At 65.2% G+C, this 22,199-nt stretch overlaps 1 protein-coding gene across 17 annotated transcripts in view; it reads right to left on the reverse strand.

Moving 5' to 3' along the window:
- The window catches only part of RBFOX3 (RNA binding fox-1 homolog 3), a 145,748-nt gene that overhangs the window by 4,898 nt on the left and 118,651 nt on the right, over nt 1–22,199 (reverse strand). For 2 of the 17 annotated variants that reach the window (XM_075169291.1, XM_075169292.1), the window contains exons 4-8: nt 19,026–19,358; nt 2,969–3,220; nt 2,016–2,153; nt 1,433–1,486; nt 860–952 (exon numbers count right to left, since the gene is read on the reverse strand). In XM_075169291.1, coding sequence (XP_075025392.1) covers nt 860–952; nt 1,433–1,486; nt 2,016–2,153; nt 2,969–3,220; nt 19,026–19,127 — 639 coding nt within the window. In that variant the 5' untranslated portion in view covers nt 19,128–19,358. Of the gene's footprint in view, nt 1–859; nt 953–1,432; nt 1,487–2,015; nt 2,154–2,968; nt 3,221–19,025; nt 19,359–22,199 lie in introns of those variants that run through there. The other 15 variants (XM_075169295.1, XM_075169293.1, XM_075169303.1 and 12 more) reach the window with 11 other exon arrangements.

A 22,199-nucleotide genomic window follows, 5' to 3' on the forward strand; every position in this document is an offset into this window, starting at 1 on the left:
CCTGGCTCGGCCGCCTCCCGTCCCCACCCTGACCCAGCCTGCAGGAAGGACACACTTGCAGCAGGAGCCCGGGTCACTCCTGCAAGCACCTGCGAGCTCCTGCCTGGCTTTGTTGGACCACGTTCTCCAATACGCAGGGCCCGTCCACGGAGCACTGCTGTGCCCTGCCGCGCTGCCCTTCGCTGGGCTCAGCACTGCTGGGGACGTTTGCGTCCCACTCCCTCCGCCGCGTGCTGCCCCACTTCCCATTGCTCGCTGGCGATCAGCAAGGTGCTGCCCACGAACGGACAGAGCCTGATCCCTCTGCCCAGCTTGAAGAAATAAAAGCCTCGGGGGCTGGGCAGCCCGGCAGCTGCCTGCACAGCGGGCGCGGGAGCCCTGCGCAGCATCCTTCTCTCTCGGGCACAGGGGAGGTGGGGACGGCACACGGAGCAGAAAGCCCCTCTCCTCCCTGCAGAGCTCAGGGAGCTGTGGGCAGCTGGGGTCCGCCAGTCCCCTCTGTAACCGAGCAAAACGCAGCCGGAGCCCGGGCTGGTGCCCCAGCTCTCCCCGCACGCAGGAGGTTCATTTGAGCTGGATGCTCCTTGCGCCAAGTGACGACCTTCCCAGCAGCCGGCACACATGCTCCCGTGCCGCATTCACGGACGTATGCACGCGCCAGGCAAGCCTCCCCTGGGGGATGCGGGACCAAGGCAGGACCCGGGGCTGCCCCAAAGTGCCCCCTGCCCCAGCTCTCCCTGGCCTGCAGCCCCCAGGCAGTTCTGCCCTGCCTGCAGCCCCTGGCAGGAGAGGGCCCGCAGGCAGGGCGGAGGGGACGCACGCACACGCAGGCATGGCACTAGCACACTTATCTGAGCACCTCAATCTTCCGGCCCTCTACGATGGTGCCATTCAGCTTCTCCCGTGCCCGGTCGGCATCTGTGCTAGTTTCAAAAGTTACAAACCCAAAACCCTGTGAGCAGAGGAGAAAAGGAGAAAGACAGAGAGAGAGACAGAGAGAGGGTGCGGGGACAGAGAGAGAGAGGGGGTGAATCAGGAGAGCTGGCGCAGGAGATGAGGCTGCCGCAGTGCAGAGATGAAGAGCCCGGGCTGGGGCCCCCGCTGGGTCTGGGGGTCCCGGCTGAGGCCCCAGCATGGCCTGCGAGCTGGGAGAAGAGTCCGGGAGAGGGGCACAGAAAGCGGGGAAGATAAACAGACACATCCACACACAGAGGGACACGAGCTGCCTGTGCGCTCGGGGTGCAGGGACCCGCACAGCCCCCACAGCTGGCACAGGGCAGCGGGGCTGCCCCGAGATGGGGTACCCCATGCCTGGGTCCCGCGGGGCAGGAGAGGAGGGGAGAGCGGGCAGACGAGCCCCCAGGTCACCCGGCTCCACCTGTCCCCCTCCCCGGCGCTCGCCGTAATGGCGCCGGCCGCGGGCAGCACCCACCTTGGAGCCCCGCTCATTGAAAATGATCTCCACATCCAGGATCTTCCCGAATTGCTGCAAGCAGAGAGAGCAGAGGGGTGAACGCCCACAGAGCCCCCGGCCCCGTGTCCGCACCCAGGGGTGCTGGCACAGGGCTCTGTGCCTAGCTGGGCCAGGGACAGGCAGGGGGCTGCCTCGGGGGCCAGACCAGGGGACCCTGGGTGCCATGCAAAGGAGAGCCCCCGTCCCTCCCATGGCACCCGCTCTTCCAGGACTTGAGCAGTACCACCCAAGATCTCATTAGCTTCCAGTGCTCTGAATCCTAATGAGGGCTGGGAAGGGGACAAGGGGAGGGGGACAAGGGCTCTGTGTCACTCCCCCCTCCACACATGGGCCTTGGTCTGACAGCCCGGCTGTTAACCAGGGTGCAAATCCCGCAAACCACTGCTCCCGGCCAGCAGCTGCACGGAGGCACCCGTGCATGCTGCGGGCTGGGCAGGACGGGCCCTTGGGACGGGACAATGCCGGGGTCCCTGCGGTGCCACAGGGCAGCACCCGAGCAGAGAGCAGCAGGACGCGTGTGGCTGGACGGGGCCGGACTCACCCCGAACATTTGCCGCAGATCGGGGTCCCGGAATCGGAAGGGGATGTTGGAGACGTGTAACCTCTTGGGCTGCTGCTTGTCTGTGTTATCTGACGAGTGTAGCTGCTGGCTGTCTGTCTGTGCCACCTCGTCTGTCTGCTGCGGGAAGCACCGCCGGCCATCAGACCCCAGCCTTGCCAGCCCTGTGTCCCCCAGCAGGGATCCAGGCATGGGGACTGTTCCCCTCCCCTGCACATGGCCCTGCCTCCCCCAGGGATCCTGGACCCTGCGGTCCCCAAGCTCCGGGCAGCACCCCGTGGGTCTCCCCACAGCCTGACAAGTCAGGGGCATGCCAGAGGGAATCTCTGCCTGCGGGAACCAGCCTGCAGAACCAACCCTGCCTGCACCTCTCCGCCTCGGCCAGTGCTGCCAGCAGGGTCAGGGCATCACCCGCCCCATGAGTGGTCCTGGGGACCTGGGGGGCTGAGCACTGGGGGGGTGCAGGGAGCACACCCTGGGGAGGGGGAGGCCTGCGCGAGGGGTGATCCGCTGTGGAGAGCCAGCCAGCGTCAGGTGGCCTCACAGTGGCCTCTCTCCCCCCGTCAGCCCAGTGGCACGGTGCCCGGGGGCTGTGACCGCGGCACACGGGTGTTTTCGGGGCAGGGGGTGGCAGACCCTGCACGCGGGGCTGCTGCAGCCGGGCTGGGAAGTGCTCGGCTCAGCACTTTCCCCGGCGCTGCATTACAACCCCGTAATTGAAGCTATCTGGTGGGAAGGCAGCCAAGCAGGTAGATTACAAGTGATTAGAAATGACGGGGGGGCTGAGGGAGACAGCCGGCGGCTGCAGCGGAGGCACCCAGCCCGGCACCCCGAGGGACCGTGGCCGGGTAAGCGCTGCTGCCCCAGCACCCCTCCCGGCAGCTCCGGCGCTGCCCTCGGACCCCCGCTCGCCCCCCTGGATGCCGCTCCCTTACCGGTACCGTCTGCGTCCCTGCTATGGACTGTGTGCTGGCGTCGGTGCCCGGCTGTTCGGCGTGGCTCTGTGCTGGTGTGTAGAGGGTCATGGCGTGCTCCGGTACTGTGCTTTGCCCCGAGTAGTCCTGCGTGGGGTGGGGGTGCGGCGGCGCGTACTCTGCGGGGATCCCGTTCTGGGGGGGCGGGGGGTACTGGGCCGGGGGGTAGGGCTGAGCCATCGCGTCCGGCGGGGCCGTGGCGTCCTGGTTACCCTGCCGAGACAGCGGCACCATCCCCCTTACCCACCGACGTCCTCGGGGTGCCTGGGCTGCGACCTGCCCCGGGGAGGGGTCCTGGTCCCCGCAGCCAGAACCAGGCCCCCCAGCCCCACCACACCCACCCTTTGGTGTGTCCTCCCCTCAAACCCTGGGCTGTGTCTGTGCTGTGGCAGCTCCTGGGTTGCATCGCCTGCAGCCGAGCCCCCATCGTCTCCCACTCCGGTGCCCTGCCTGCCTGGTGCGCTGGGGCTCGCGCAGCGGGAAGACGGAGCCCCTGCTGTGGGGCTTAACTAAGGGAGCCTGCACATCACCCTCTCCTCGGGGAAGGAAACCAGGGAGCCCAATGTGGGGCAAAGCAAAGCCAGGCCGGCAGCATCACTCTGGGTGGGCTGGACAGCATCAGTGCCCGCCAGCAGCAAACCCAGCGTCCCGGTGATGGTGGTGGCAGTGAAGGGGAGCGGGGCTGGGGAGGCAGGGAGGGGTGGCCAAGGAGGGATGTCGATAGCCCCTTGGCAAACTCAGACAGGGATCAATTAACTGCTAAATATTTGATTAGGCCCTTTGCTCTAACGCAGCCGGCCTGGCTGCCCCGGTCAAACGGGGTGAGCTGCACCCGCACCACGGGCTGAGGGCTGCCCACTGCCTGCTGGGGGCACGGCGTGGGGCTGGGGGCGGGGTGTGGGGCTGCCAGCCTGTGCCTCTCCTGCACACCCACCCACCATCCTCAGAGCCCCACGTGCACCCGTGGGCTCTCCCCCCTTGCACACGCCTGTGCTGCACTCGCTGCCACACATAGATGCCCACCGTGGCACGTGGCAGCAGCCCCTGCCAACAGCTGAGAGGCTGCGAATGCCTGAGCCAGCGCGCGGGGCAGCACCGGCAGCCCCTCAGATGCTTTACAACCCGCTGTGGCAGCCTCTCGCCCATGAAATACATCTGTGGCTCAGCCTGTGGAGACAAGCTCCTTAATTGTGTGTGTGGCCGATTTATGGTGCAGAGGGACGGCGGGGGGGCCGCACTGCCAGTCGCCGTCCCCCAGCCGGCAGGGCCATCGTGCCTGCGAGGGAGGCAGCGGAGCCCGCGCCGGGGGCATGGCGGGGACCACATGCAAACCCAGCGTGAATAATCCCGCTACAGATCTGCAAGTCATTGGCAGGCTCGCCAGCACCTTCCCGTGCTGACTCAGCTGCTCGGGGACACGTCAGCCAGATGCACCTGCCAGTGCAGCCCGGGGCTGCCGATGCTGCAGGACAGCGAAGCCCCTTCCCTGGCACTGCCTCTGAGCCGGGCAGCCAGGGCAACGCTCCTGCCTGCGCCGCAGGTGCAAACCCCACCTCGCAGGCTGGAGGGTTTCCATCCTGCGCTCAGCCTGGCCCTGGCGCCTGAGCCTGCTCTGGGGAGTGGGCAGACACCAAACAGTCACAGCAGTCGTGGTCCCGGCGCCTGACCCTCCCTGCCTGCGTCCCTGATGCCCAGTGCCCGATGTTCCCTGCCTGTGTGCACGGAGCCAGCAGCAGGAGCAGCCTGCAGCACTCCCGCATGATCCACGCTGGACGCTCGTTCTTGCTGTCACCATAGCCAGGATCAGCCACCGTCACAGCGGGGACGGGCACTGCTGCCTAGGCAGGAAGAGGCAGCGGGCAGGGAGACACAGATGGCTGCCGGGGCAGGGACCGTCCCCACCTGCCCAGGTCTCGGGCCCCGCTGGCTCCTCACCAGCCCGTCCTGACAGCCACGTTCATATCTGTTATTAATTAGGGCTGTCGCAGTGCTTGTCAGCCCAAGTATTATTTCATTCAGGGACCATTAGGTTCTTCCTGTTTTGCTGCTCGCCATCGCCAGGGCTGCTGGTGCTGCAGAGGTGCAGACCTACGGCTCCCAGTGCCTCCCTCCCGCCAGTGCTGCCCATCCATCCCCGGGCAGGGACGGGGCTGCTCGGCTGGGTGGCAGGGGCTGCTGGGGGCGAGGGCCCCGCGGGGAGCGGGATAGCGATGGGTTTGCTTGCAAGATGCTTGTTGATGTCATGGGGAAACGGCTGCTGCTCGGCTCCGCACCCCGTGCTGCCTGCATCCTCCCCTGCTGGCTGCTCTGGGCTGCCTGCAGCGTGGGAAAAGCCCCGTCCCCAGGCAGTCCCGGGGCCCCTCTGCTCCCCCCGGGAGGGTTACTGGGGCCCCAGGCCCACAGCAGCCCCTTAGCTGGCACCAGGAGCAGCTCCTCCCCGGGGTCCCTCCCTGCGCCGAGTGCCTGGGGGGTCCTGGGGACCCACCTCTGCACCCCAAAGGAGGCAGCCAGATAGCACTGGCCTGCAGCCAGGTGCTCCCAGCTTGGGCTGCCCAGCCCTGCAGGGAGCCCATGGTGCGGTGCTGGCCTGTGGCTGCCAGGGACAGAGGCCTCTGACAGGCGTCCCTTGCTCGTGCACCACACGTCCCTCCCAGGGGCGCGGGGGATGCTCCTGCACAGGGCTTTGTGGGGTGGCTTTCCGCACTTGCATTAAAAGAAATTCTGATTATTAATGGCCCATGGCCCTCATTTAGTAAATAAGACAGGAGATTAGTGTGGTGCCCAAGACCGAGTGCGGAGCAAAGCTGGCAGTATTTAACATGGCACAGGGGGGTCCGAGCAGCACCCTACCACCCATGCTGCCCGTCTGCCCGGGCAGGACACTGGCAGGGCTGCAGCATGGCTCTGTACTGAAACACCATGGCCCCAGGGATGGCAGCAGAGGGGCTGCGATGGGGAGTCGAGGCCTTTGCTGTGGCAAGGGGAGAAGCGGCTCTGGGAAGTGCAGCACATGCTGCTGCGTCCCGCAGGCTGCAGGCTGTCCCGCTGCCTCCCGGCTCCTTGGCAGAGCACCGCACCGAGGAGCCCGAGGCCAGGGGAGCCCCCCAAGAGCGACTCTGTCCAGATGGCTGCGGGACACTGCTCCCCAAGCCCAGCCCTGGAGGGTAGAGCCAGCGGGACCCCAAGGTCTCCTGCATGGCATCCCCTGCGTGGTGTCCCCTGCCCTGCCCGTGGCTCAGCCCTGCGCCACCAGCCCTGCACAACGGCTGCCGCAGCAGGCAGGGGGTGGATATCATCTTTAGCTGATTAAATGTCCCTCATTAACGAGTTTCTTTAATTAATGAAGTTTTTTTGTTTGCTCCACTTGCTTTCTCCCCACCGCACTCTGCCTCCTCAGCACAATCCAGGCCATTTCCTTTCAAGTCATTTAGCGCGTGGGGCTGGTTCCTGCCGACGCCGCACTTTGGTGATTGTGCCTGTCAGCTCAGGGCTGACGACGCCATTTTTAACATTTGCTCCTTTTTAAGAAAATAACGCATCAGGAGCCCCCAAACACAGAGGATGTATCTGAGCAATTAGCCGAGCGCAGAGCACCTGCACTAACGAGAGGGCACCCACTGGCCCTGGGCACCCTGCAATGTGCCGCCACGCCTCACCCGCAATGGGCATCCTGCCGGCCTGGTGCAAAGGTGCAGCGTGCAAGCTCCCCTGAGTTACCGACTGCTCACGAGCAATCGTCACCCGCTGCCACCCCACTCCAGCCATGGACGGGCAGCATGGTGGTCCCACGCTGGGCCCGCAAGACCAGCCAGTGAGCTGTCCCCATGCTCAGCCAGAGCCTCTGCTTGCACACATGGTCATGATTTACAACCAGGCGTCAGCCTGTCCTGGGGCTGCTCCCCTCCCCTGCGACCCGGTGACCGCTCCAAATGTGCCCAGAGTTTCCTTCAAAAGCCTCATGGCCATCCCGCTGCCTCAGCCCATTCCTGCTTTCATCTCCAGCCCAGGGCAACCCCAACCCGGCCAGCTCTGCCTGTGGATGTCCCCTTCCCGCGCGCTGTGCCCAGGCCAGTGCTGCTGGTGCAGGGTGCAGGGGTGGCACGGCACTGCCTGGTCACGGTACACGTGCAGCCTGGCTGGACAGCAGTGTGCCAAGCCCTGGAGCAGCTGGGGAGGGGGCACAGTCCCATCACCATACACCTCCCAACCGCCAACGAGAAGGGAGCCCCAAGAGCAGCACGCACCGAGGAGCCTGCAGCCGCGGGTGTCCGGGAAGCAAAGGCAGCATGGATCTGCAGGCAGCTGTGGGCAGCCAGCCCAGCTCCGGTCCCCAATGCCTGTGGCTGTCCTGCTCCCTCCACTGGGAACCAGCCACCCGCCAAGGGGTGCAGTGAGGGGCTGGGGTCCTAACACTACCAGAGAATCCAAGGAGGCCACCAAAATGTTCCTCCAAGCTGCAAAGCCTCAGTGGGCAGCACATCCTGCAAGCAGTACAGGCAGCAAGCACATTACCCTGACCCAGACTGGCTCCTGCTTGCTCACTCACTGTCAGGGCATCCCTTGGCCGCACGGCGAGACAGCCCGAGGTCAGAGCCGAGCACGGAGAAGGGTGTTGAGCAATTCCCCGAGGGCGCCCGAGCCTGCCTGCGCCAGGGGAACTGCTCGCTGCTGCAACAAGTCTGCAGCGCATTGCTGCGGCGGGACCCAGTGTGCCTGCCAGCAGGACGCAGAGCGGGGGACGGACTGGGGCAGCGCACAGGGAGGCCGATGGGAGCAGCTGCCCTCGCGCCTGCTGCCTCGGAGCAGGGCGGCGCTGCGCGCTGTGCCGGGCAGCAGAGACGGGCTCAGCAAATGCCCCGGTGGCGGCAGGAGGGTCCTCGCACGGCCCCACGTGACCCCAGGCGCCCAGGGGCCACGCAGCTGTGCCATCACCACGGGCTGCTGAGAGGCCGTGCCCGGTGCAGCTCATCTGCTTGACAGCCACAACGTCCCCCCTTCGATCCAGCCGCTCGCTCATGCTAATGACTGTCAACATGAAACAGAGGCCGTGAAGGGGAAGAAAATTACTCCCTGAAAAGGAATTGACTGATCCCCGTCATTTCTCAAGGAATCACTGACCTGTGAATATTTCATTACCCAAAATGCTGCGCCATCCATACAAAGCAGCGCGCCTGGCCCCGAGCAGGCACCAGCCACAGAGCTCCAGGCTGCAGCGGGGGAGCGGGGTCGGGGCGCTCGCTGTGGGGACGTCCCTGGCCCCAGGAGGGACAAGTCCTGCCTGCCGGAGGGGCCGGCAGAGATGGCGGCGGGTCGCTTCTCCTCTCCTCCTCAGAATGGGGCCATCGTGGCCCCACAGAGAGCTGGGGGGGACAACAGGGGAATCACCCCCCCGGGAAGGAGCCGTGAAAGGAGGTGAGGAGCTGCGGAGGCCAGAGGTAGCAGCCACCGTGCTTAATGTCTTCATTAACGAGGAGGCAGGAGAGGAGTGAGAGCCTGCTGATGGCATCTGCCAGGGATGCTCAAGTGGGAAGCTCTGCAAAGAGCAGCAGGGCTGGAGAGAACAGGCAGGACCAGAGGGGCAGGAGTGACGGCGCGAGAGGAGGAGGAGGAGGAGGAGGAGGAGCCAGGGGGAAGGCAGGCAGCCTGCCAGCATGGGAAAAAGACCATTTTTCCGGACTGCCACACACTGTCTCAGCACCTCCTGCCCCCCCTCCCCTGCGCCAGGACCCTGCAAGAGGGGAGCTGCCCCTTGCCAGCCCAGGGCAGCGAGGCCGGCTCCTGCTCTCAGCCCCGTGAGCACCTGCTGGCAGAGCCTGGCTGCTGCGGCTGCCAGGGGCCAGGGCACAGCCAGGGCCGGACGCTGCTTCCCCTCTGTCCGCGGGAGCCCGGGGAGGAAGGACGTGGCGGCCCGCGGCCGTGTAATACCCAGCAGGAGAGGGGACGAGACGCCAGCCCAGGCGCAGACCTGCCCGCATGTCCCTGTCACCTCCTGCATGGGGCGAGGAGGGAGCAGGGTCCGGCCCCAGCTCCTGGCTCTGCCAGCCAGAAACTTCGGAGCTGAGGCTGCATGAAATATTCATGAAGTAAATGGTGCAATTTCATCTGCATTCAGCCAACTTCATGTATATTTCAGAGTATTATGAAATGATAATGTTGTGTAACCGAGGCGAGATGGGGGTGCTTGGGGGGGCTCCTGGCCACCACCCGCATGCACGCGGCTGACATCTCCCAGGCTCACATGTACCTGTGCTGCTGCACCAGGGAGGGACCCGGCTGCGTCACCACCGGAGACGCGACAGGATCAGGCCCGCAGCGAGCAGGAGGACCGCAGCTCCGGGACACGCAGCACCCTCCTCCCTCCTGAGCAGGGCCCGGCATCGCCGGTGGTGCCAGGGCTCACCCACAGTAGCTCCCAGCCCTGAGCAGACGCTGCTGGAGGGCAGCAGCCAGGCCGGTTGCCCCAGCACAACTCTTCTTACAGGCTCATCGGAGCAATGCAGACCTGGCATACGCAGCGTTGGCTGGGATTCCCAGCAGCGCATGGTCCCCAACGGCCACCAAAGAGTTTGGGACAGGTGGGCACGCGAGGCACAAGCTTGGCTGCAGAGCCTGGGTACGGGGACGGGCTGGAGAGGGTCTGAATCCTCGGCAGCGTCTGCCTGAGCTACCTGCTCCTCCTGAGCCCTGCAGACACCGGAGCGTCGGATGCGGGTGCCCATGCACCGCATGGCTCTGCGCACCAGGGTGACCAAGCCGCGCTGGAGGCTGGCCTGTCTGCTGCTGCCAGTGCTCCTGGGGGGCAGCTGCTGTGTCCCCACCGCTGGAAGGGGTTAAGGGCTCCGGAGAGCAGCTACTGCTCTGGGAAGTGCTGCAGGGTGCCTCATCCCCAGCACACCCAGAGGGAGAGGCACAGAAGGGAGGGGACCAGGCACATCGGGTGTCCCAGCTCACACTGCTGAGCTAAGGCACGTGGGTGGCCGTCAAAGCCCAGGCAGAGGCAGGCAGGGCCCGAAGACGAGCAGGCACCTTCCTCCGGCGGGGCCACATGCCAACAGGGCTACAGTCACTCCCAGGCCCTTGAGCTGGTCCCGCTGCGGGTGCGGGGAGGCGAGCGGGGGCCGGGGTGCCTGGGGCACTGTGAGTGTCCGAGAGCAGGGCTGCTGCTGCCGAGGCTGCCGGCTCCCAGCCCTGCCCCGGGTTTCATCAGACAAGCACAGGCGCAGCGCTGGGCTCGCTTCCCTGACCGTTCCCAGCACCTGCTGAGAGGCTGCTCCTGCCCGGGGACCGGCGCTCCTGCGCCGGCTGCCCCTGCTGGCTCTCCGGCAGCCGCGGCCCTTGCGCGGCGCTGCCGGAGCTACCGGCAGCCGAGTCCAGCCTGGCTGGATCCACACAGCTCAAGACGCAGCAAGCAGCAGGATGAACAGCCACGTCCACTGGCCTCATGCCTCCCCTGCAAGCACCATGACGGCTCCAGCTGCTACCCCCACACCCTGCCCCACAGCTCACGGGTCCCCGAGGAGCCCAGCCAGCACTGCCCGGACCCTGGCCCCACTTCTGCAAAGCCCTTCGCACCCAGGAGCCCACCCATGGCCCCCTGTCACTGTTACACCGCCGCTGCACTGGGGCTCTGGCACAGCCGCACGTGGCGCTCGCTCGCTCGCGCGCAGCCTCGCAAACACACGCATGCTCGCACTGGCCAGCGTGGGTGCTCGGGGAACCGCGGTCCTGCGTGTGCGCCCGGACAAGCTCTCTCACGCAGCCCTCTCTAATAGGCAGTGAGGAGCATAATTTTTCCTCTAATTACATATTCAGCACTTCTGAGAAAATGAGATTTTGGTAATTCAATTGGACTGAGAAGCAGGGGTATAATAAAATGAAATTTGTAACAATCGCGCAGTTAAATTAGTTAAATGGAGAGGAAGGAGCTGTGGAAAATTGACCCCTCGATCTCCTAAAGACTAATCAGACATTTGAACCGAGTTGTGCTAACAAAGCCCCCGGGGTGTTGCGGCGGCAGAGTGAGAGGGAAACCAGAGATGCCGTGAGGGAAGAGCTGGAAAACAGCCGGGATCACGTGGTGCCGTGGAGGGGCCCCCCCAGCTCTGGTCCCAAGGTGGGATGGGATGGGATGGGTTTGGTGAGGAGGGTGCCAGGGCTCGATACTGCCATGCCCTCTGTGGCACCGGCCATCACCAGGACCTGGCAGCCAAGGCTGAGCACCAGGACGGCGTTGGGCCTTGGCCGCTGGGTCCTGGCGATGGCCAGTGTCATGCAGGCCACTGCCCCCACTGGCTCCCGGACAAGTGCTGCATCCTTGCCGGGCACTGGGGCACGAGGGTGCATAGAGACTGGTGGGTGGTCCCACTCCACCAGTGGGGTGGGACCAGCCGTAAGTGGGGACAGCCAATGCCACGACACCAGGACAGGGACAGGCATGGCACGCCACGGCACACCGCGTCGGGCAGGCATGCTGGTCAGGAGAGGGGCATCCTGCGAGCTGGAGGGGCTCTGCAGCAGGTACAAAGTAATTAGCCTCAATATTTATCTTGTTGTTCGTCTTTTTTATTTTTTCTTGTGAAAGAAAAGGAGAAAAAGACGAGTTTCTCATTTGCAAGTTAATTAGTCTAATTAGCTCTAATTAAGAGCTCCCCACACAATGCAGATCACAAATAAGCTGCCACTGTCGCCTGCTCCCACTCTTCTCCCCATTTTTGATTTTATGCAAGAGCCATTTGAAGGCCGCGGCCGGTGCCGTGGCGGCGAGATGCCAAGCAGGCGCAGCAGGGGGGACGTGGGATCCCCCCAGGCTGGGGCTGCTCCCCTCCGCAGCCGGTGCCAGGGCTCCTCCGGGAGCTCAGGGACAGCCCCGCTGCTGCTCCCCTCAGGGACCCCGTCCCAGAGCCAGAGCTCAGCTCATCCCGGCCTCTCCAACCCCTGCACCGAAGCAGGACCTGCGTGTCCTTCCCCTGCTTCCCTCCCTGGCCAGCTCCTGCTTGCATGAGGGGCTTTGCACTCACGCCCTGACCAGCCCTGCTGCCGGGGATGAGCTGGCCGCACACCCGGTACCCGTGCATCCTGCCGGGCAGCCGCAGCAGGCATGCAGCCAGCACAGCCCCGGCTCACAGCCCAGACCCTGGGGCTCGAGCTCCGGCCCCGCCAGCGCAGCACGTCCCCAGCCAGCCTGGGCGAAAGGACAGGGACAGAAATCTGCCAGTGAACACCAGCCTCACCCAGGCCCAAAAGCTGCCGAAGGGGTGCTGACAGACGGGGCGGGCACGCGCTGCTGGGGGCTCCCCAGCCCCGCAGAGAGCTGCAGGAGGCCATTGGGGACGCAGGGGAGCAGCGTGGTCCCTGGCACAGTGCCGGGCATGGAGCAGAGGGGGAGGCGAGAGGCCAGGGCAGGACGGGGCACACGGGCACGGTGCTCTGCCGCTCAGCTTCGCTGATGTGCTGCCTCGGCACCGCCAGTCCCCTCCTCTCCCCGGCTCTGCCGCAGCTCGGCTGGAGGGGGACGTGAAGGCAGCGGGGAGCACAGGGTGAGAAGCCGGGGCACCTGTGTGCCACCTGCCCTGCCTGCCCCCCCGTGCTGCTGGGGAAAAGCTGCTGTGGGGCGCTGGGAGCCGTGGCAATCATGTCAGCTTATGTGTCATTTTCTACTCGGGTAATGCAAGCAGTGAGGGATCGCTGCTTGCAGACGGGGGGAAAATCATGACAAAGTGCTGCAAGCCTGGCGCTCCAGCAAGGGGGAGTGGGAGCAGCCAGACCTGCCTTACTCCCCCGCCACAGGGCCACCGCAAGGCACGCCGGCTGCCACCACCCCTGTATCCCGCAGCGAGCCCCACCGCCGGCATGACCCTGCCGGCATGCGTCAGCCACTGTGCCTGGGTGCCAGCCATAGGGACCTGGTAGGCACACGGCCACCCTGCCTCTGCAGACACACTCCAGCCCCAGCACCCACTACGTGCTCGCGGGAGCCCTCCCGGGACCGGTGCGCAGCAGCCCCTGGCTCTTTGATGGCGGGAAACGGCTGAGATCCCCAAGGGTGGGAGTGGGACCTGGCTCCGCAGGCGCTGACCCCGACAGGTCCCCAAACCGCCTGCCTTCCCTGGCAGCACCACCCTGTCCCACACACCAAAACCCTGGCAGCACCAGCACGGAGGCGTGGGCTGCCCAAGTGCTGCTCCCGGCACCATCCCTGCAAACTGCCTCCTCGGACTGGGTCTCCTTCCAGCGCTCGTCTCACTCTGTTTAATAGGTTATTGCTGCCAGGGATCACATCTCAGCAGTGCTGCTCACACAGGGGCTGGAGCGAATCCTGCTGATGCTGTGCAAACCCCGTCTGTAAGAACTGTGCAGCACAGCCGGGGACGCCAAGGCCGCTGGGGCGGGGGCTCTGCCCCAGGGGACACCGTGGCTGCTGGCTGCTGGAGCCGGCTGGACGCTCAGGAAGGTGCCAGGGGGACAAAGCGAGAACCCAGGAGGGGGGACACCAGCTGGGGACAGTGGGGCTTGTAGGCGATTTGGGAACCGCACCCGACCCCCTGCAGGCAATGCCGGCAGCCCCGGGGGATGCCTGTCCTGCGACTGCCACCACAAACCCTGTTACCCACTGGGACGTGGCCTTTCATCCCTCCCCAGCCAGACTCTGTGCCCAGGCCAGCGCCTCCCACAACCTGCAGCCCACTGAGCTTGGGTTGGGGGGGGCTGCTCCCCGAGCTGCCAGCTGGGCTGCAGTGCCAGTGGTGCCACCGCTGCCCTCGCCCCAGGGCCGGATGAATGCCGAGGAAGGCGACGCAGGTTAAAGCCCCCGCGGTACGGCCACGCTTGCCTGCAGGCAGTGGAGGTGTGAAGCCCTGCGGGCAGCCTGGCGCCCTGAGCCTGCTCCATGGCAGTGGCATTTCACTGAGCCAGCAGTCACGGCATGGCCAGGATTGCAAAGCCCCCTGGTCACACACTGCCGGGCGCACAATGGAGCTTGCACCGGCACAGCAGGGCTCACCAGGCGATAGCCGACGCCGCAGGGAGCATCCTGTGTGCCTGCACATCCCTCGAAGCCCTGCCCAGCACACGGGTGCCCGTGTGTGCCCTGCACTGGGGGGCTCACCCACGCTCGACCTGCACCCCCGGGCTCTCACTGGGGGCTGCCGTTTACCCGCAGCGTTCCCTGCTCAGCCCGGCTCCTGCCCGCCTCCACCCTGCTGCCTGGCTGGATGAGGCCGGGCTGGCCTGGCTGCCGTGGAACAGGCAGCAGGAACATCGAAGCCACGGCCTTCCACAGGCTTGGAGCCTCCTCTGCCCTGCCAGGGCATCCCAGCACTGGAAAGACCCAGCTCCTTCCTTGGACGTTTGGTTCCCTCCTGTGCCAAGGCATCCCTACCAGAGCTCCCTGATGCCGGCGCTTTCCCAAGCCTCCCTGCACCCTCCCAGCAGCCCAGCCCCATGCATGCCCAGCGTGCCCGCTTGCCAATCCCAGCTGCACCTAAGGGACTCATGCCCTTTCTGGAGAGACCACCGTGCCCCTCGGTGCCCCCACCACTCACCGGCTCCACCACTGAATCCCGTTCATTTCACAGACGCAAGCCCTGGGAATGGGGCAGCATCGCTCCGCACAGCCACCGCGCTCACGTCAGGGTTGGTGCCGGCAGGGCCCCGCTACCAAGGTGCCTCCGGTGCGAGAGACGCAATGCACCCACACGCAGGAGTCCTGTCCGGGGCTGGCAGCAGGACCCGGGCAGCAGCTGGCGGCAGCGCTCACCCCGTGGGGAGAGCAGCCGGGGAGCCAAGTCACCGCCGTGACTCTGCAGGTCCCCGGAGGAGCGAGGAGTCTGGGGTGCTCGGCCCTGGCACCCAGAACTCGGCATCCTGCCCGGCCCCAGCTGCAAACCCAGAGCCGTTCCGGCCCTGTGGCAGCGCGGGAAAATCTGGTTTCAAATGCGCTTTCCTATTTGGACGCTGGGCCCTGAGCAAGGGCGGCTGCGGGCCGGGGGCAGGCAGGCGCCGGGGGCGGTGGGAGCCGGCGTGGGCAGCCTGTGCCTGCTCTCCTAATTAGCCTTTCTTCTTTGTTAAACCATACCCCTCCACCGCCTGCCTGTAATGCTTTAAAGAATGATAGATACTAAATCTAATTTAATCTACTCATTCACCCATCACTATAGTACTAAAATAGGAATATACCTATAAAAAGAGCATCGCCAGGCAGTGTAGGCCTAAATTACAGCTACTGTGGGAAAACCAGCTTTGCAAAGCTAAAATTAATGTCAGTGTTTTCAATATATTAAAAAAAAGAAAACCACGTTTTTTGCAGCTTTAAAGCCTGTCCTCCGCTGTGCAAGCAAGGCGGCCGCTGCAGTGCGGGCCCTCGGCCGGAGCCGGAAGCTGCCGCGCCGGGTCTCGCATCCGTGCGACACACAAGCAGGGGGAGAAACCAGGTTTGAAATGAACCCGCTGCTGCAACACACTACAATACTGCTCGGAATAGACTTGCTCCCTAAAAATATAATATGCTAAACTTGGCAGCAGCCCTTTTGGAAAGGAATTTTCCAAGCAGCCTTTTGCAGAGGCTGTTTCCCAGCGGGCCGGGCGCTGCTCAGCTGAGCCTCCTGCGCTGCAGGCTGGGCAGCATGGTGCGACCGCAGGCACCGGGGACGCCCCTGGTGAGCGGCACCTCGGGGGCAGCTCTGCGGCAGGTTTCAGCCCACCTGTACATCAACCTGCGCTCGCATCCAGTCCCACACGCACATCACTGCCTGCGCCCAGGTCCGCGCCGTGCTCTAGCGCCGATGCTGAGCCTCAGAGCCTGGGTCTGTTCCAGGTCAGCACCGTGCCTCATCCTGGAGTGATTAGCTGCTCGCTTATAATTACAGTGGCGACACTTTTTAAGCAGCAACCGATTCGTCTGTTAACGAAACGCAGCCACCAAAGTCTCCCTCTGCGCCCAGGTCCTCACTGAGCAAGAGCTAAACGTTACCGCCAAGTCCCACCGAAAGACGTGGTGCTCCCGCCTGCCCCGCCAGCGCAGGCTGCTCCACCGTGGGCGTGCACCCACCCTCCCGCCGCCCGCCCTGCAGCCCTCTCTCATCCCGGCTGCCCGGGAGCCCCCGGGCGATTCCTGCACACAGCGCGGCTGCACTATGCAGAGTGCCGGAAACCACAGCTCCTGCGGCAGGACAGGGGCAGCCACGCAGCTGCATGGGGGGAGCTGAGCTGAGCGAGCTGCGAGGCGCCCGCAGCCGCTTGGATGAGCCGTTCACACCGCCAGAGCCCGGTGGCAGCTGGATTTTCTCTGGCACTGGGCTAATCGAAGTTTTACAGACAACTTCATTTCTTGGACATTCCTTCAAATACCGACACTGCTGAAAATGCCGGAGCCAGGGAGCTACGAAACACAGTGGCCTCCTTGGGAACAAATACAGCGAATGCCAACAAGCTCCCTGCGGGGAGAGCACATGCCCGAAGGGGATAAGGCCAGTTACTGCGCACAGACCCTGTGGCCCCCCAGCTCTTGGCCCCCCTGGCCAGGCCAGGCCACGCCAGCCAGACCCGCGTCCCGGCACGGGAGGAGCCGCTGGCCAGCACGGGCCCCTGCAGCCGCAGAGCTCAGGCACCGTCCACGCATACGTGCCTACCCCAGGTCTGATGCACGGACATCTGCCTCCCTACGTACACACGCACCCTGGACAGGGAACTGTAACCCAGGGGGTCTAAACCGAGCCCCCCACAGACCCCACATCGCAACACCTTCGGGGAGAGTCCGTTAAACCCCCTGGGCATCTCTGGCTGCGCACAGGTGAGTCGAGCTGGCTGGCCAGAGGCGAGCTCCGCGGCGGGCACGTGCCCACAGACAGAGGCAGCATTGCTCCCTGTGCACTCCTCTAGCACAGGCGTGCTGAAGGTGTGCACATCCAAAATCCAGAACGAATTCAGGCTTAACACACCAGGCACCAGGCAGGCCCATTGCTCAGCTGGGGAGGATGAGGAGCCTGGCAGCAGCGCATGCCCTGTGCCCCTTCCCCATGTGACGGCTGCCAGTGACGTCCCTCTGCCTGATGCCTCGTTGCGACATGCACCAGGAACACCCCGTCCCCAAGTGCTGGGCGCAGAACCTCAGCAAGGGACAAGCCCTGGGAAGAGGACGGAGATTCTGGCCTCCATCACGCTCATTAGCTGGGTGAAAATCTAACTCCAAATCTCTTACTAAAACCCTCCTTCCTGGCTCGCGAGTCCAGACCTGCTGCCAAGGAGCAGGAGGCTTCTGGGAGAGCGGGGAGGAAGAGACACTAAACACGACGGCCAAATTAAAACAAACAGCGCGATGGGGGAACCAGGAGCTGCTGGGTGCAGAGCGCCGTGCATCGGGGAAAAGCTGCTCCTTCCCAGGAACCCCAAACTCCATTTGTGCACGGCCCAGCTGGGCACCGGCAGCAGGCAGCCCACGCCTGCCCGCCACGCTGCCGGCCCCTGCTGCCTCCAGCCGCAGCCCCGGGAGCTGACAGGCAGTGCAGCTGGTCTGTGCCGGAGCGCTCCGCAGGGCGAGCGGCACAGCCAAGCCCCTCGTGGCGGCCGGGGGACAAGGGGATCCCGGCTGGAGAGGGAAATTTCCCAGACTGCTGCCTGCTCCCAACAGAGGCTCCGGGCCCTGCGCCGGCCGCCAATTCAAAGCATCCATGCGCTCCCTTCAGAGGGACAGAAAACCTCCCCGGGGACGGGTCGGGGCTCGGGAATGGTTTCTGCTCGGTATCAGACGTGCCTGGGCAGCCGAGCAGCGGCCACAGGGACCTCAGCACAGCCTAGGGAAGCCGAGACCGAAATCCAGCCCAGCCCCAGCTCTCCCCAGCCCCTGCCTGCAGGAGGGTGCAATAAATCACACACCTGTCTTGGCCGGCCTCTGCAGCAGCCCCCACGTGAGCCCTGGCCCCATGCACACCCCGCAGCCGCCGCTGCACTTGTATAACCAGCGGCAGCACCAGCTTTGCCAGCCCCATCTCCCACGCGCCAGATGGAGCGACCCTGGGCCTCGCTGTCCCCGCCACCAGCTCGGCCACACTCCAGACGCAAGCCCGCTCGGACACAGGCTACAGACATCCCAAGGAACCGAAACGCTCCCCAGCCCTTCCCCGCTGGGGCGGGAAGGTTTGTGCCCACGACCGTGCTGCCTGTCCTCGGCTGCTAGGTGAGCCGTGCAGGCCATGCCGAGCGCAGTGAGGATGCTATGAATTTTTAAACTCCTAAAAGCACAAATGGAGCAGTTCACCTGGCTGGGAGACAGGATTTCTGATGCTGCCTCTCCCGAGCTGCACTTTCCCTGGGACGACGAGCCCGGAAACCCTGCGCACCGGGTCCAGCGCGGGACCGAGGGCAGCCCCGCGGGACAGCACACCCTGGCCAGAAGTTAAGGACGAAACCGATGGCCCAGGCACCCTCTGGCCGGGCTGCCCGGTCCTGGGGCTCGCCCGGACCCGCCGCACCCCCCCGGGTCCCTCTGCAGCACCTTCCTGTCGACAGTGAGACGAACCCACGCACGCTCGACCCCGCGGCCCGGCTGCAGATACGCACAACGTGACGGCACACGCACACACATACGTGCACATGCATGTGCATGCACAAGCTCATCACCTTCCCTTCTCCCCGGAGGCTGCTCAGGCCACGCAGGAGCCTCATTCCTTTATCCGAGCATCCATCATTGCCCCTCGCCTCTGCCGAACGGCAGCAGCGCCGAGGCAGGGAAAGCGCTGGACGTTGGCAGCTCTGCCTGCCGCACTGCCCGCATCTCAGCCCGCTCTCCAGCCCCGGTCACGCTCCCAGCCGCCTCGGCAGAGAAACCGAGAAACCCCAAAGGAATCGTGGCCGAGGATTACAAGCCACCACAGCAACACAACTTGCCGGTGCCACGGGGCTGGTGCCGGAGAGGCCCCGTGGCTGGGGAGGAAGCAGTTAAGCTCTGACCCTCCGCCGAGAGGGAACCGGCCAGAAACACGTGTGAACCGGAAAGCAAAAAAATCCCCCGGAGAGGGTGACTTACCTGTTGGAGGTAGAGGAAGGCTGGAGGACAGGGGAGAGAGTGAGGAAGCATGCCTGAGTTGGAGACAAGGAGGCAGCCCGAGTTAGCCATGGAGCACAGCATGTGTCGACAGGTAGCCGTGAAGCTGCTCGCGGGTCCGTCCTCTTCCGCACACCGCTATCCTCGTCTTCCCAGCTCGCCCCTCGGGCTCTCCCCTCCTCGGCCGTCCCTCCCGACCCCTCGGCGCTAGTTAGGAGGGATTCATCTGCGGCAGGCCGGCAGCGCCGCGCGCCCGGGGAGCAGCGCTCGCCTGTTCACTTCGGTGCCATTAGACACTGGCACTGAGCGCACGGTCTGCAAAGGGTGTGTGTGAGCCAGAGCGGGAGCGGGGAGAGAGAAAGGAAGGGGAGGAGGAAGGGAGAGAGGGCGAGGGAGCGAAATAAAAGGGGTGGGAGTTGGAGGAGGAGGGGGAGTCCCCTGTGCATTCAGACATCAAACAGAGCTCTGTATAAAATGAAGAGAATCCGTAATGACATGAGAACAGCTGATCCCGCACTTAACCCCTCCGCCGCCGCCGCTCACAGATGGCTTCCCCGCCGCCGCCCGGGCAGCCCCATCGCAGCCCCCGGCCACCCGCTGCCGCGCCAGGGAAGCAGGCAGGCAGGATGGGGCCGAGCGGGCAGAATGGTGTCCCTTCCCGGCGCTGGCTCCCAAAGGAAGAAGGGTCTTACCGGGAGTTTCGGTGATGCAACACGGGCACCCCGGGAAGCCGTGCCGAGCAGCCGGCACTTCCAGCCGTGCAGTCCCCGCGATGGCAGCGCCTCACCGCCACGCCGGGCAGCCACGGGACTCCCCCACGCACACACAGCCGGACACGTGCACACGCACCACACTCTCCTCGGGAGACACACATGCAGACAGGGACAGCCGCGCTGGCAGGGACGGGCAGGGAGCCATGCAGCAGACCCAGCTCCGCCTCCCCGGAGAGGCACATACCTGCTCACGCCTGCAGCCCCGCAGCACGCATGGCCCCGGCAGCCACGCGCTGCGCTGCCACGGGCTCACGCCACGGCGGGCAGGGCCGGCAGCCCGCCAGCCCTCCTTGTGAGAGGAGCCACGGCTGCAGCCTCGGCACTGCCTGCGCTCCCCGGGCGCAGCGGCTCGCCAAGCACAAAGGCGTGTGAGCCCCAGGCAGGGCCTGCTCCCGGCAGCCTGTGAGCCTCCCCGCCTGCCTGCCAGCCCCTGTTGGCAAGGGGGGCTGAGGGGAGCCCAGCACCCCAGCGTGACACAGAGGGGCCCTGCCTGCCGGCACCAGCTTCCCCGCACTCCCCAGAGTGATGGGGACCTCCTGCCCCGAGCACCTCCCGCTGGCAGCGGGCAGGGTGCTGCCCCAGCAGAGCTCGAGAGGCTTTTTGGCATTTTGGACTGGCCTGCTGGTGCTGCCAGCAGCCCCGACACATCAACACCGCGCACACCTCTGTCACAGCTGCCATGGCAATAGCCTACATGCCGGTGCCCGCGAGGGACAGCCGCTGTGGGCACACACGTGTGCTCGTTCAGGTCCCCAGTCCCACCTCGCACCTCCTGCCGTTGCGGCCCCGCAGCAGCCCGGCACCCTTGGGTGCCGCAGAGCTTGGCGCTGGCACAGGGGTCCCTGCCCCAGCACCCTGCACCGCCGGCGCCGCATCGTGCCCAACTTCAGAGCCACGGCCAGCGACAAAGCAGCCGGGATGGCGTTGTGCTTGGGTATATGGGAAATGAAACCTGGGCTCAGTTCAGTTTCCATCTTGGCCAAATGTGATGCACAAAGGCAGGTCTGTGCCAGCAGCTGCTGATGCTCCGTCTCTGCCGGAGCCTCCAGCACACCAACAGCCCTATTCGGAGGCTGGGATTTTCCACAGTATCCCCAGACATAGCGACATGCTGCAGTGTCCTGGTACACTCGCAGCGGTTCCTGTTTCTGCTGCAGATACTCAACAGCAGCGGTGTGTGGCACGGCCAGCCTGGAGCCACCGGGCAAACCTGGTGGAAACAAACAGCTCTGGGAAAAGCTGTCCTGAAGAAGCAGCAGCCGGGGCTAAGGGGGTGCCAGCCCTGCCGCGGGGCCCCGCTGCTTGGGTGACCATGCTCAAAAGGGACAAGGTGCCAAATCGGGGAGGGGACGCCGGGCCAGGGGGAGGGTTTCTCATCACCACCGCCCCACGGTACTGAGAGCCGAAAGGAGTTTGGCAGTGACATCCGCTACCAACAGCATCCTCTGGCCGCCACTCCCTGCGAGGAGCGTGGGCTGCAGCGAGCTCCCGTGTCCCACCACAACCACTCGCCCTCCAGCTCCCAAGGGACCACGAGGAACCCGATGCAGCAACCTGTCCTGCACACCTCGGCGCTCAGACCCTGCGCTCCCCACTCGCCTCCAGCTCCCCTTCCCCAGGGACTCCCGCGGCCCTGGTGCTGCGCTCTCCCGCAGGCGCCAGTGCCTGGGGCAGGATATGGGGCAGCTTTGCAAGGGCTGGGGGACAAGCATGTCCTCCCAGAGCCCCTCGGGCAGCTGTGGGGAGAGGGGCCCCACCAGGCACCCACGTGCACCCCAGCACTGCACACCACCCTGGCGTGGGGTGCGGGATACCCTGGGCAAGGCGACGGCAACTCCAATGGCCATGGGATGGTCTGGGCTCCACCATGGCTCCTGCACTGCTCTCAGGCGGAGGTGAAAAGGGAAGGGCATGGCCCTACGCTCTGGGCTTGCGGTGCCCAACCAAGCAAACCACGTGAGCCGGGAGCCAGCTCCAGGATGAGGTAATCTGCCCGTCGTCCTCCCCCGCGCCGGAGCCTGGCTCCGGGCAGGGTGACTCAAAGGCGCTCCTGGCCGGTGGCAGTGCCACGAGCCCTGGCACTGCCCCGAGCCAGCAGCCCGCGTCGTGGGAAGGTCTGGGCTGGCTCCAACCGTGGGGCAAGGAGAGATCACACGGAGCGACATGCTGGGCAGATACGCTGGCCCTGACCCCGCTGGTGCAGACCCTCTGCACCGCTGTCAGTGGAGGAACTGGCCATGTTTCCCCAGGATAAGTACCTCGGCAGTGTGGGAACTGGGCACGGCTCTGGGAGCTGAGGAGTGTTCGAGTCTCCTCTCTCCCTCCTCCAGCCATCGCCAACATCTGCCTGGCTGCAGAGATGCCCCCACGGCAGCAGGGAGCC

The sequence above is a fragment of the Calonectris borealis genome, chromosome 20, assembly GCF_964195595.1.
Source record: "Calonectris borealis chromosome 20, bCalBor7.hap1.2, whole genome shotgun sequence".
NCBI classification, from domain to species: Eukaryota; Metazoa; Chordata; class Aves; order Procellariiformes; family Procellariidae; genus Calonectris; species Calonectris borealis.